The sequence below is a fragment of the Ictidomys tridecemlineatus genome, chromosome 12 (genome assembly GCF_052094955.1).
Source record: "Ictidomys tridecemlineatus isolate mIctTri1 chromosome 12, mIctTri1.hap1, whole genome shotgun sequence".
Taxonomy (NCBI): Eukaryota; Metazoa; Chordata; class Mammalia; order Rodentia; family Sciuridae; genus Ictidomys; species Ictidomys tridecemlineatus.
In genome coordinates, this window is record NC_135488.1 from 68818160 (window position 1) to 68831175 (window position 13016).

Sequence of the window (13016 nt, forward strand, 5' to 3'; positions counted from 1 at the left end):
CGGATTGAACTCAGGGGCACTTGACCACTGAGCCATATCCCCAGCCCTATTTTGTATTTTATTTAGAGACAGGGTCTCACTGAGTTGCTTAAAACCTTGTTTTTCAGAGGCTGGCTTTTGAACTGGTGATCCTCCTGCGTCAGCCTCCCAAGCCGTTGGGATTACAGGCGTGAGCCACCACACCTGACTAACAACACATTTTTTTGCATGAACCCTGGTAGTGTAGATGGGAGGCCCCAGGCAGCTTGATGTTCACCCATGTAAGCTGGTAGCAACAGAAGGATCAGTGGCAACTGTCTCTGAAGCTTTGCCCACCTGAGCCAGCCTATCCTGCTTCAGGGGCTCACGCTGGCTGAAAGGAGCAGGGAAAAAATTCCACTCTGTCCTCCCAAGCCACCCCTAGAACAAATGCCTTTTCAAACACAAGACAGGAACAAAGGACTCGCAGACACCAGTAGAAATGCTGTATTCATTTTTGAGGACTGTGCTACTTTTAAGGCAAGTGTCACACATACAAAACAGAGATGAACAGTTTTTATGACATGTTAGAAAGAGAGTGGTGGGGGGAGACATTTCAGACAGGGTACAGTGGGATTTTCCCTGGTCGGTGACCCCTGGTCCACTGACGCCTCTGCAGACTGAGAAACAGGAGACATGGCCCCTTCTCTGTTCTCTTCCAGTCTCCAAGGGGAGGGTCGTCTGCCCATCACATGGAAGCAGGCTTCTCCAGGTGGCAGCAGCAGAACTGTCCTTATGGCAGGGCTACGTTAGGACATGAGTGTTCAACCAATGGGCCTCACCGTAACCTGTGCACTTTGTAAGATTCATCTTTAGAAATGGAAAAGCAGGAAGCCAAAGACGTATACTTTTAAGTTAGTTCTCTATCCAAATTCAAACTACCTTGGGTTGGAGCTAAAACTAACACACAGGTACACATGCATACACAAATGCGCGCACACACACACACACACACACAGTATATATACATACTAGTATATATACCTGCACACATTTGTACACGGAAGTCTGTAAAGTGGTGGATATTCATTTACAGTATGGAACCCCACAATGCAATTGTCCCCCCCCCACCCCCTTTGAAAACAGAAGGCATTGGCAACCAGCTCTAGCCACAGGCTAGAAGTTTCCAGGTACCTCTTCTCAGTTCCTGGTCACTCCTGGATTCACAGGATACTGGAGTGGTTTAGCTGGTTTCGAGAGAGCAGGCTTTCCTACAGAGCAGGTCATCTCTGAGCCCCATGGCTTCCCCCTACCCCATCCACTCAGGCACAGACCCCCTATTCTAAAATGGAGGGGTATTTCTCTGTCTGTCTTTCTCATGGTAATGGCAGATGCATCATAAAGATGTGTTACCTGTAAGACCTGGTGACACAAACAGGGAAACCAAGAGTGAACGAGACTGAGCGTTTGGGGACTTTAATGGCCTGATGTGTGTATTGGGGAGGTGGCCCAAACAGTGGCTGGGCATGGGGATCACACAGAAGACAGGCACCCAGAAATGTGGTGGGAGGTGGGGAGTAAATTCATCCCAGCCTAAAGGACCTCAGGAGAGGCTGCACGGGATGTTACCAAATAACGACTCAGAGAACAGATCAGAGGCAGGATAGAGGATCTCCTGCTCAGGAGAACTGTCTCCACCCGAAGGTGGCCTCCACAGAAGGAAGCTGTCACTTAGGTAGATAAGAAGTCCACATGGGTTAGCATTTGCTCTCCAAAACCCAAAAATGATGAAATGGTCATTTTCACAGATTTCATTCGCCTCACCAGATCCCTCTGAGGTAGGTTAAGAGGCAGGTGACATTAGCCCCATTTTATAAATGGGGTAAAGTGAGGCCCAGGACTTGTCACATCAACAGCCATGGTAAAGGAGCAGACTGAGGTCTTCCCTCCAACCAGCCACACCCTCTCTTCTAAGAGAACCCTTCCCTGGACTAAAACTGGGGCACAGTATCTGGAGGAATGTGGACCACTTTGCTGGTAATTTTAAACTTTGAGGCGCCAGCAGGAAAGGAGTCCTCATCTATGGAAATCAGCCAAAGCTTGGGGACCGGGGAGTAGGGGCATCCCACCCCAATTAGAGCATGGATTTATTGGTGGGGGGCAGGTGGTTTTTGTAGTTTTGTTTTGTTTTTCTGCCGTGTGACATTTTAGGGTCTAGTTAAAAATTAAAATTAGATTAATAAACCAACACGGATTGTGAATGTGATGACCACATCTCACCTCCCCAGAGAAAGAGGCCCCTCTGGCCCATTGTCAAATCAGAGTGGATGGAGATAAAGCTGAAGTATTGTCAGAGGCTCAGGCCTCAGAAGCAGAAAGGTACCTCAGCCTGGGATGGGAACAGGGCAGATGGGTTTGCCCTGTCCTTAGCAGGGTCCCCACCCTCACCCCCAGGGTGTACTCCCTTGCCTTTCTTTGATCTTGGAAATTAGAGTTCCTTAGTGATACTGACCAGGCACCCCAGCAGTGCTAACACCACCTAGAGTATTTTTCTTTTCTTTTTTTTTTTTGTGGTACTGGGAATTGAAACCAGGGTCTTTTGCATGCTACGCAAGCACTGTACCACTGAGCTACATCCCCAGCCCCGACTTGGAGTATTTCTAACTTGACACTGAGCAGTACCTCGGGTCCCCTAGAAGCCACCCACACTTAGTTGGAGCATAAACTCTTGAAACACCTGAGTTGCAGCTCAGCAAATTCCAGCCAAAGTTAAGAATTTGGGAATTTTTCCAATTACTACTGTCCATAAGGCAACGTGACAGGTGACCACAAAGGCCCTGGGTTTGCCCAGAGAGCATCTGATGACCGCTGACCGGGGGCAATGAAGAATACATCCACATTTTTCCAGGCTTTACCCAGAGGCCCCCCGAGAGCCCACGATCTTCCCAAGCCTGGTGGCTTGAGGGGGTGTTTCCAAACAGAGTCCTGGTGCCAAATGTCCGTGTCCTGGTCCTTGGGAACCCGTTCTCACTGGGGAGCCCAACGCCTGTGCTGAGGTAATTCCTCTAACTAGTGACTAGGCCAAAGCATTGCTTGGAAATTAAAAGTCCATGAGGGCTGTGACTGTGTCAAACAGGGTGGGAGCAGGGCGGGGTGAAGGCCCAGCTCCCTCACAGAACCGACTCCTTGGATTCCAGTTCTGGGGCGCTGGCTACAGGGCCTACAGGGTTCTGGTGTGTCACCAGAGGCGATGTCTCCTCCTCAGACTTGGAGTTGGCAACAGCTTCCACTTTCACCTCGCTCAGTTCCTGCTCCCCTTTCTTCATGGCCTTCTGATTCAGGTGGTGGAGGATGCCCGCACCCAGGGCATCCCCTTCCACGTTCACCACGGTGGTGGTCCGGTCCCTGGTAGGAAAAGCAAAGGGCAAGAGTCACATCCAGTACCACCACTGGGAGCTAGTAGGGAGCTGGCCCTGTCCCAGGCAGGCTGGACAGCCTTGAGGGAAGTAATGAGGAGGGATGCCTTGTTGTTTCCTGAAAGGCATGCTACTAAGGGTCTTGCTTGAAGTTGATCTTACATCCCAGCAAATCAGGAGGCTGAGGTAAGAGTCTTGCAAATTCAAGGCTCAGAAACTTAGTGAAACCCTGTCTCAAAATAAAAAATAAAAAGGACCAGGGGCCAGGAGCAATGTTGCATGCCTGTAACCCCAGTGACTCGGGAGGCCGAAGCAGGAGAATTGCAAACTCAAAGCTAACCTCAGCAACTAAGTGAGGCCCTAAGCAACCTAATGAGACCCTGTCTCAAAAAATAGAAAGGGCTGGGGCTGGAGATGGAGCTCAGTAAAGCACTCCTGGGTTCAATCCACAGTACCAAAAAAAAAAAAAAAAAAAAAGGAAAAGAAAAGAAAAAGAAGTATAAAGAAGCAAACAAGTTACCCATATTTCAAACTCTGAATGAGTCCAGAGTAACGCTGCGATCTAGCTCCTTCCAGACATCTTTCTATAAATGTCTTTTATATGTAATAGACACCACCGTATAAAATTCCATCAAGTTGGGAGAGTAGAGTAGACATGGCTTTGTGTTCAGCTCTTCTTCCCCTCAGTGTCACACTGAGCTGTTCTCATTTTGGCCCAGCTTCACTAATGGGACCTTCCTGTGCATTCCATGGCTGTTGGCAAACGCCCTCTCTCAGAACGACAGCACTATCCTTTCTAGCTTATCTACCACAGGTGAGTCCAATATCTATCTTCGTTCAAAGAAGGTATTGTGTCCATATTGAAGAGAGGGGAGAAAATGTGATCTTCTCAGGGGGCACCAGAGGACACAAGACATGGGTGCAGGATCATAGGGCATGCATGGGTGGCTGGAGGGCTTGGTGGGTCAGCTGGCATGGGCCCTATTTCTTCCCTGGCCAAGTACCTCTGATGTCCTTTCTCCTTGCACCAGAGGCAGCTGCATGAGCTCTGATATGACTCTGGTTCTATCCAAGTTGCCAGCTTGGGGACGGAATTCCTTTTCATGGAGGATCTGGACAACAGGACATTTTACCCTCATTTCACTAAGGGTGTTAAGTTGGAAAAACTGATCCCGACCATCCAACCACCCAACCACCATGGGTAGATCGGAGAGCTCAGTGCCAGGTTCCTGTATTCAGGTCTTCTCACGCCTGGCTATGACTAGCCTGGCAGGAATGTCTTCACTGTATCTATCAAATGCTTTCCCATGTGCCCAGCGTTCTGTGTGCTTTGCATGTGTGGATTTATTTAACCCTCACTGCAGCTGCGATGGAGCTTCTGTTATGATTCCCATTTTACAGATGAGCAGACCAAAGCACAGAGGAGCTCACGTTACTCAACTGCCACACATTGAAGCCAGGACTTGAATCCAAGTGCCTGGGCTTCTGGATGCTACAAGCAAGTTCTCAGTGTTAGCATCTCATGGTCATTCATTGATGTTCATGTGCATTTGACTCTAATATTTTCACTTTTCTAGTTCAGTTTCTTCCCATGTGCTCTCCTATCTCAACATCAGCATCTCAGCTGACCCTCCCTATACAGTGGGATATTATTTACAGCTGCAAAAAGTATCACAAGATTCAAGAAATCAACATTTAGAAACTCTCGCATTCACAGAGTTCACTTTCTTTCCTCCCACAGAAATTGATCCTAGACATTTCCAGGTGAAGGACAACCATTCCTAAAGGATCACCGCTCCGACTACTTATCTCTCATCTGCAGCCAACAACCTCCATGGCCCCTGTGCCCCCTGGGCCTGTGTTGGGAGCCTTGGCCCTGAATCCTCACTGTATTGGATGCTACAAGCAAGTTCTCAATACTGGCATCTCATGGTTGTTCATGGATGATCCTGGGCATTGGGTCTCATATTGTTTAACTTTTCCTAGCTCTAAATCTGGACTTGCCAGCTTTACTGTAGGCTACTTCGCAAGGCAGGGAGTGTGTTTTAGGTTTCTTTGCATGCCCCAGGCCTAGCAGAGAGTCAAGCTCCCAAGGAACTACACAAAAGACTTTTCTGGTTTTGGTGTCCTTAGGACTTGCTACTTACACAATCCAGTCCACAGCCAGGATCAGAGAGAGGTCATGGGTGGGCAGCCCAATGGCCTCCAGGATAATGGCGATGGTGAGGACCCCTCCAGCTGGCACGCCCGCTGCTCCAACACTGGATGCGGTGGCAGTCACTCTAGGGGATGGCAAAGCAGGGTCAGCCCTTAACACAGATATGCAGAATATGGCAGTCATAGTGTAGAAACTGAAAACCACACCACCGAGGATTCTGGGGCCTGAAGAGAAGAGCCATTCTCTGCAAGTGCAGTCAGCTACCTTAGGCCCAGGTTCTACATCCATGGATTCAACCAACCACGGATCAAAATGTAAATTCTTAAAGATTTCTTCTTTACTGAACATGGAGACTTTTCCTTGACATGATTCCCTAAACACTACAGTCTAACAACCAGTTACACAGTATTTACATTGTATCAGGGACTGAGAGTGTTCTAGATGATTTAAAGTATATGGGAAGCCGGGCATGTTGCTGGACCCTTGCAATCCCAACAACACAGGAGGCTGAGGCAGAAGGATAATAAATTTGAGAACAGCTTTGGCAACTTGGCAAGATTCTGTCTCAAAATAAAAAAAATAATAAAAATAAAAAAGGCTTTGGCTACTTAGTGGTAGAGCACCCCTGGGTTAAACTGATTATCACACACTCACACACACACAAAAAAAAATTGGAAAATGGCTTAGGTTAGGTGCAAATACTACACCATTTTATGTAAGAGACTTGAGTTTGATGGAATTTGGTATCTGTGATTGGCAGGGGGTTGTGGGGATTATAGGGGAGTGGTCCTAGAACTAATGCCCCCCAAGATTACTGAAGAATGACTCTAACGAATCCAAACTGTCCACACTTTGCAAATGAGATGTTGAGTTGCAATAAACTCTTTTGAAGGAAATCACAAGAAAAACCTCAGGTTTTAATCCAGACCCCAAATGAGGGAAAGAATACTGAGCTTACAGGATTGTGAAGATCTGTCCTGCATTCAGCTCCACGTTGTTGAGCTGGGCGATGAACACTGTGGCCACACACTGGAAGATGGCAGCTCCATCCATGTTCACAGTGGCCCCGATGGGGAGAATAAACCTGCTGATCCTCTTGTCTACACCATTATTTTCTTCGATGCACTTCATCATAGACGGAAGGGTCGCTGAACTAGAAATGGAAAAACAACCAACGAACTATGAGAACAGTTCCTTCAGACCAGGCTAATACATCACTCATCTCAGACCCTGGAACACAGCAATGAGTACTGTCTTAGTTTCTGACTTTCCTCCCTTGAAATAAGAAGAAAAACACAGAATTGTTTCAAACTTTCTGGCATAACACAGGCTTTCTCACCTCCCGACTCCCAGTTACTTCCTGCATTTACCTGTGATATTATTTTCTTGGATTCACCTGTTCCAAATTTTATCAAGGATCACATATTGCCTTGTAGTACAAAATGTGCACAAGAAGAAAAAGAACTGGTTGTGCATCTGTCTCCCTGATCTCACCTGGTTCCATACTGATATGGCTGGAGCAGCCAAAGCCCTCCAAGCCTACTCACCTGGAGCAGGTAGCAAATGCTGTTGCAAATGGTGTGAGGAGGCCCAGAAGGAATTTGAATGGGTTTTTTCGTGTGAGAACAAAATAAACAAGTGGCAGAACAATTCCTCCATGAATAACATGGCCTAATATAGATGCGAAGATGTATTTCCCAAGGCTGGTCACCAGCACGACAATGTCCTTCATTTCCACAATCTTGCTTCCGACCAGGAACATGATGCCCAGAGGTACATACCTAGGGGATAAGCACAAGGTACTCATCAGGAAGGTGATAAGGAGGGGCTGGGAGATGACGGCCCTTCCTAATCCTAATACAGAATGCAGGAACTCTGAACCAGGACATCGTCATCTTGGTCTGGGATAACTCTGAGCACAGAAGAGCATGGGGATAGATCATGCTCATCTTACTGGTTGAGACTGAGTAAAACAAAGTTGATCACTTACCGTAGGGATTGGAGTCAGCAGAGCCCAGTCTTCTTTTCTCTTGGAGACATATGATTTGTGTGATTGTGTGTGTGTGGTGCTGGGGATTGAACCCAGGGCCTTGTGTATATGAAAAGCACTCTACTAACTGAGCTATATCCCCAGGCCAAGACACGTGCTCTTAACAGATGGATACTACTAACCACAGGGGCTCCCAAGCAGAAAGCCAGGGACTCAAGATCAAAGCCTCTGGGACTGTGAGCTTGACTTTCAGCTTTTGTTCCGGCTCCTTCTGAGAACTTAGAAACATGGAGGGATAACATTTATTTCACAGAATTGCTGTGATACAAAATCGAGCCAGATTTTCCCTTCTGTGAAATTTTACATTCTTTGTGGTTTGACAAACATGATCCCGTGGGAAAAAGTCAGTAACAATGACACTCTGGGAACACTTCTAGAACGTGAAGATTTTTTTAAAGGCAAAAAGGGAGGGAATGACTTATGGGAGCTGCAAAGAACAAACGTCAGTTTTTAAAATTTTAATAGCAATTCAGGAAGAACTTAAATGTTTGTTTTCTTTTTATTATTTATTATTTAGTTATACATGTTAGTAGAATGCATTGTGACATACACACATGGAGTATTCATGGTAGGACTGTTGATTTTTAAAAAAAATTTTAATTATATATGTAATAATGTTTCAGAGTTCAAATTTCAAGGAGTACAAAAGGGTCAACAGTATGAAATCTCTCATTTCTATCCCTTAAGTACCCACTGGGGACAGTCAATGCAGAGATTTCTTTCTAGAGATATTGTAAGTAGTGTTATTAATTTTAAATCCTTGTTGTAATACATGAACACATTTTCCCTTCAAAAAACTAAAACATTATAAATTAGACTAAAATCCTCTGTAGATACAATTCCCAAGCCAGACTCCACCTCAGATAGTCGTGCTAATTTCCTATGCATTAAGGTATATAGGAATGGATTTAAATCTGTACATTTATTGACTTTTCACCCTGCATTATGCCTTTGAGATCCTCTCATGTCAGGACTTAGAAATCTGCCTCATTTCTTTTTATTAGTTCCCTAATTTCTTTTTTTTAAATATGTCTTTTAGTTATTGATGGACCTTTATGTTATTTATTTATATGTGGTGCTGAGAATTGAACCCAGTGTCTCACATATGCTAGGTAAGTGCTCTACCACTGAGCCACAACCCCAGTCCTTAGTTCCCTGATTTCTAATGAGGTTGGGCTTCCCTTAAAATGTTTACTAGTGGGCTGGGGTTGTAGCTTAGTGATAAGAGCGCTCGCCTAGCATGTGTGAGTCATTGGGTTCGATCCTCAGTACTACATATAAATAAAATAAAGGTATTGTGTTCATCTACAATTAAAACTATTTTAAAAAATGTCATTCAGCTCTCCTCTGTGATAAACTGCCTGCTTAAATATTTTGTCCATTTTCTAATAGTGTCTTCAGTCTTTTTCTTTTTCAGTAACAGAACTCTTTATTTCTCTGTACACGGTATGTAATATGTTATTATTATTTTTTATAATAAGTGTCTTGACTTTTAACTTTGTTCAAAGTATCTTTTGCATGCAAACTCTTTGGATTCTGACATGTTCAAGTTTAGAAGCTTTTAAAAATGCTTTTGCTTTTTATATGTTGCTTCGGTAGACTTTCCCTATTCATATATTTCCTTCAAATATTTTTAGAGGATTCTTCTTTTCTTTTTCTTCTTCCTGATTAGTTTTATCCAAGAGTTGGCAGCGTAAATGTTTGTAAATAAAGTTTTATTGAAACACATTCACAACCATTTATTATAAGTTACTTTTGGCTTCTTTCACTTTACAATGAAAGAGTTGGGTTATTGCAACAGAAACTGTATGGCTTGCAAAGGTTGCTGACTGTGTGTATGGTTGGTTCATCTAGAAGTTATTTCTGTGAATCCATAGGGTGAGTAGGCAGCTGCTGTGGTTTTAGAGTGGGCTTCTACTGAAGATCCCTCTCATGTGTGGTTGAGATCCTTGACCATCTGAGGTCATATGACACTCCAGTGCTATGTGACCTGTGCTTCCTGGGCAGCTGATCTCCCCCTGTAGCTAGATACCCTGCAAGATCTGCCTCACCGAGAACCTACTTACATAACTGGCACATCAAACTGAAGGAATGACTCAAAGAGTTTCCAGACTAAAAACAAATGTTCTAAACTGGGAATAATACTTTCTTGCACAGGGTTTTCTTAAGTCCAAACTTTGGAAGAATTTTAGAGTCAAAAAATAAGCCAAGAAAAGAACTTGACATCTGATGAAAGAAAAGTTTCCTTTCTGAAAATACCAGTGTCTCCCCGAGACAGCTGCAGTCATACGAAGTGGAGTGTTTGCAATGAACAGAGGCAGGCTCTGGGGTCCTTGGATGGAGCAAGAGAAACACCACTGGTGGTGTGGGGGAAGGGGGTGCTTTAGATTTGGCCTCTATGTTTCAAACATCTCTGAAAACCAGTGCGGTTTGAAAACCAGTCCAGTTATCACCCAGTCTCATTTGATTGAGAAAGAGTTCTGGGATTTTTTAAGGGTTTGACAATAAGGACGTTATGCAAGAAAGGATAAACTAGTTTTTAACAACTAATGGGTAAAAGCTAAAAGCCACAGAGGTCTGGCTTGGGGGAAATTCCAAGTAAAGCTTCTGAGGTCTCTCTCTCTCATTATTTATTTATTTATTTTGGTACCAGAGCCACATCCCATTCCTTTTTATTTTTTATTTTGAGACAGGGTCTCACTTAGTTGCTATGTGAAGCTATGAGGCTGAGGCTGGCCTCAATGGTGCGATCCTCTTGCCTCTGCCTCTGGAGCTGCTGGGATTACAGGCATGTCCCACCATACCCAGCTAACCTATGAGGTCTGAGCATTGGAATTGACATGATTCCTAAGTTGTTTTGAGTGAGCTGGTCAAACTTTTTACATTTTTAGCCAGGAATCAATCTATTGTTCTTTTTACTCAATAATCATTCTTCTTTTGATATTCTCACAAAAAGTAATCTATGAAATAAAAACTTATAAACAAAAGACCATTCCAAGTTTTACATGTTTTTTCATGCCTGGGGTGAAGTTGGGCTGGTCCTCCATGTTGTGAAATACTATAGTGAAAGGTCTCTTGGAAATTAGAAGTCTATCATTTTGAGATAAATCAGGTCTTATTTTATGTGACAGATGACAAATTCAAAGCTCTATAAGATGATATGGACAGAGCACATGGCATGGGTCAATGGTGGAAACTCCTAAATAGATCATAGTGACAAAGTCACCAAGGGTCAGTGGGGGCACTGTAGGGGTGACTGGTAACTATGGTGCACACCTAATTCCCTAGGTCCTGGATAAGAAGAGAAGCCATCTCTACATGCATCCCTTCCTGTATCAAGACTGGCCTGAGGTCCACCAACCACAAAAGATCTCTGGGCCAGGTGGCCCTACGGGAAAACTAGAATAGCAAAGTTGGATTCTTTCCTGGATGTCAAGGGAAACGAGATAAGAGGAAGTGGCAGGGTGACACTCACCACATAATCCACGACACCAGCACCATTGTCGCCTCATTGAAGGAATTGAAGAAGCGGATGAGCTCTTCTCCCTCGGAGCCTAGTTTCTTTAGGGCCACTCCTAACACCAGGGCAAAGAGAACCAATCCTAAAATGTTCATTCCTTCAATCTCAGTGGCATAGGGAATCTGCAGGATCAGAGGAGACAGAATGGTCTAAATTCACAACACAACAGAAGAGAGAGAATTTAGGGTGTATTTGCTTGACATTTCCATCAGACTATCCCGAGTGATAAAAGGCTCATTATTTTCTTTAATGGTTTTTCTTTAGTGGTTTTATGAATAAAAAAAACCTGAGGGGAGATAGTATTTGAGGATGCAGAAAATGAACAAGTAAAAATTTTACCTCTTTAACTCTGAAGAGTTCAAATACGTATGGCACAGATTCAATTATAAAGTAGTGAGCTTCCTGTCACCGGATGTGTTCAAGGATGGTTGGACAACCACCTTGATGGGTCGCTTTTATTTATTCTCTTTTTCTCTCTTTCCTTTTTTGTGGAACTGGGGAGACAGAACCCAGGGCCTTGTGCATGCTGGGCACGTGCTCTACCACTGAGCTATATCCCCAGCCCTTTTGATTTTGAGGCAAGGTCTCACTAAGTTGCCTAGGCTGGCCTCAAACTTAACAATCCTCCTGTTTCAGCCTGTTGAGTAACTGGGATTGCAGGTGTGTGCTAATATGCCTGGCATTCTTCCAAATTTCCATCACAAAACATTTCAAAATTAATAGAAAAGTTGAAATATAGGATGATGATCACCATATCCAGTGCTTTTGTCTATACTGAAATATATCAGTGACATCTATATGACTTATAGAGTAACAGTAGAAATAATAATTACGGAGCATTGGCTTTGGAGCCTGACTTACATTACAATTGCTAGTTGTGAGTGTAAGTAAGTTAACTCTCTCTGTGCCTCAGTGCCCCATCTACAAAACGGGGACAATCATAGTAGCTAGCATAGAAGGCTGAAGATTCAGTATATTAATAAATGTAAAGCACCTAGACTGTGTTTGGCAAATGAAAACTAACAAGAATTTGCCATTATTATTTTTTTTTAATGGGATATTTTGTTGGAGATCATTCTAGGTTCATTTATCTAGACAGGGTTCTTCTTACAAATGGTGTTATGTTACCAAAGACAATAAGAATATCTGAATATCTTCTGAATAGCACTATTTTCTCCTGGGGACTTGGTCTATTAAAGTTGCCAGGCTACAGGTTAAAGAGCCGGGGAGGAAGAAAGCTTGGGTTGTAGTATGTGCTCTACTGACAACTTGTATGTATGTGGGGGGGTGCCGGAGGCATCTCTAGAGAAGTGAACGCTTCCAGGATTTTATGAGCTGCAGGGCTAACATTTGGTAGTGACCTCAGGGCTATCAACCCACATTTTTTTTTTAATCCATGTCCCAAATCTTAACTGGAATCAAGGATCGAGAATCAATGCAACCAGAGAATTCATCTGCTAATCCAAAGTTAGTTTTAGTAGACCTGCCATTCCCAGGTATGGTGTTTGAGGTCAGGTAATTCCAGATAAGGAATTGGATTTCTGAACTTGAGGGCAATAACAACAATTTTTCTAAAGAAATGACTCCCATCTTTAAAGCAGGTGTTTTGCAGCAAGATGTTTGCACACACCTTGGCAAACAGCATTGGGTGGGGATAGAAGAGTAGACATAGGCAGAGATACAGCCAGAGTTGCTCCCAGAGCTATGCCTCTTGCTTGTTTGCCTTTGCATATTCTGTTCCTATTGACTATATGACCCTTCCCACCAGCCTCCCTATTTCTCCTCCTTCTCATCAGGTCTCCCTGACCACTCTGGCTAAGATGGCACACCTCACCATCACCGGGTACACATAAACACACTTTCCCTGTATGTTTATGTGCCCTGCTTCATTTTCTAGTGGCCATATGTATTTTT

The 13016-nt window shown here is 44.1% G+C and overlaps 1 protein-coding gene across 1 annotated transcript in view; it reads right to left on the reverse strand.

Moving 5' to 3' along the window:
- Positions 1–442: 442 nt before the first annotated feature.
- The window catches only part of Slc1a4 (solute carrier family 1 member 4), a 29566-nt gene continuing 16992 nt past the window's right edge, over positions 443–13016 (reverse strand). The window contains exons 4-8 of the mRNA XM_005322070.5: positions 11058–11224; positions 7080–7313; positions 6491–6685; positions 5522–5656; positions 443–3363 (exon numbers count right to left, since the gene is read on the reverse strand). Coding sequence (XP_005322127.1) covers positions 3129–3363; positions 5522–5656; positions 6491–6685; positions 7080–7313; positions 11058–11224 — 966 coding nt within the window. The 3' untranslated portion in view covers positions 443–3128. The remainder of the gene's footprint in view (positions 3364–5521; positions 5657–6490; positions 6686–7079; positions 7314–11057; positions 11225–13016) is intronic.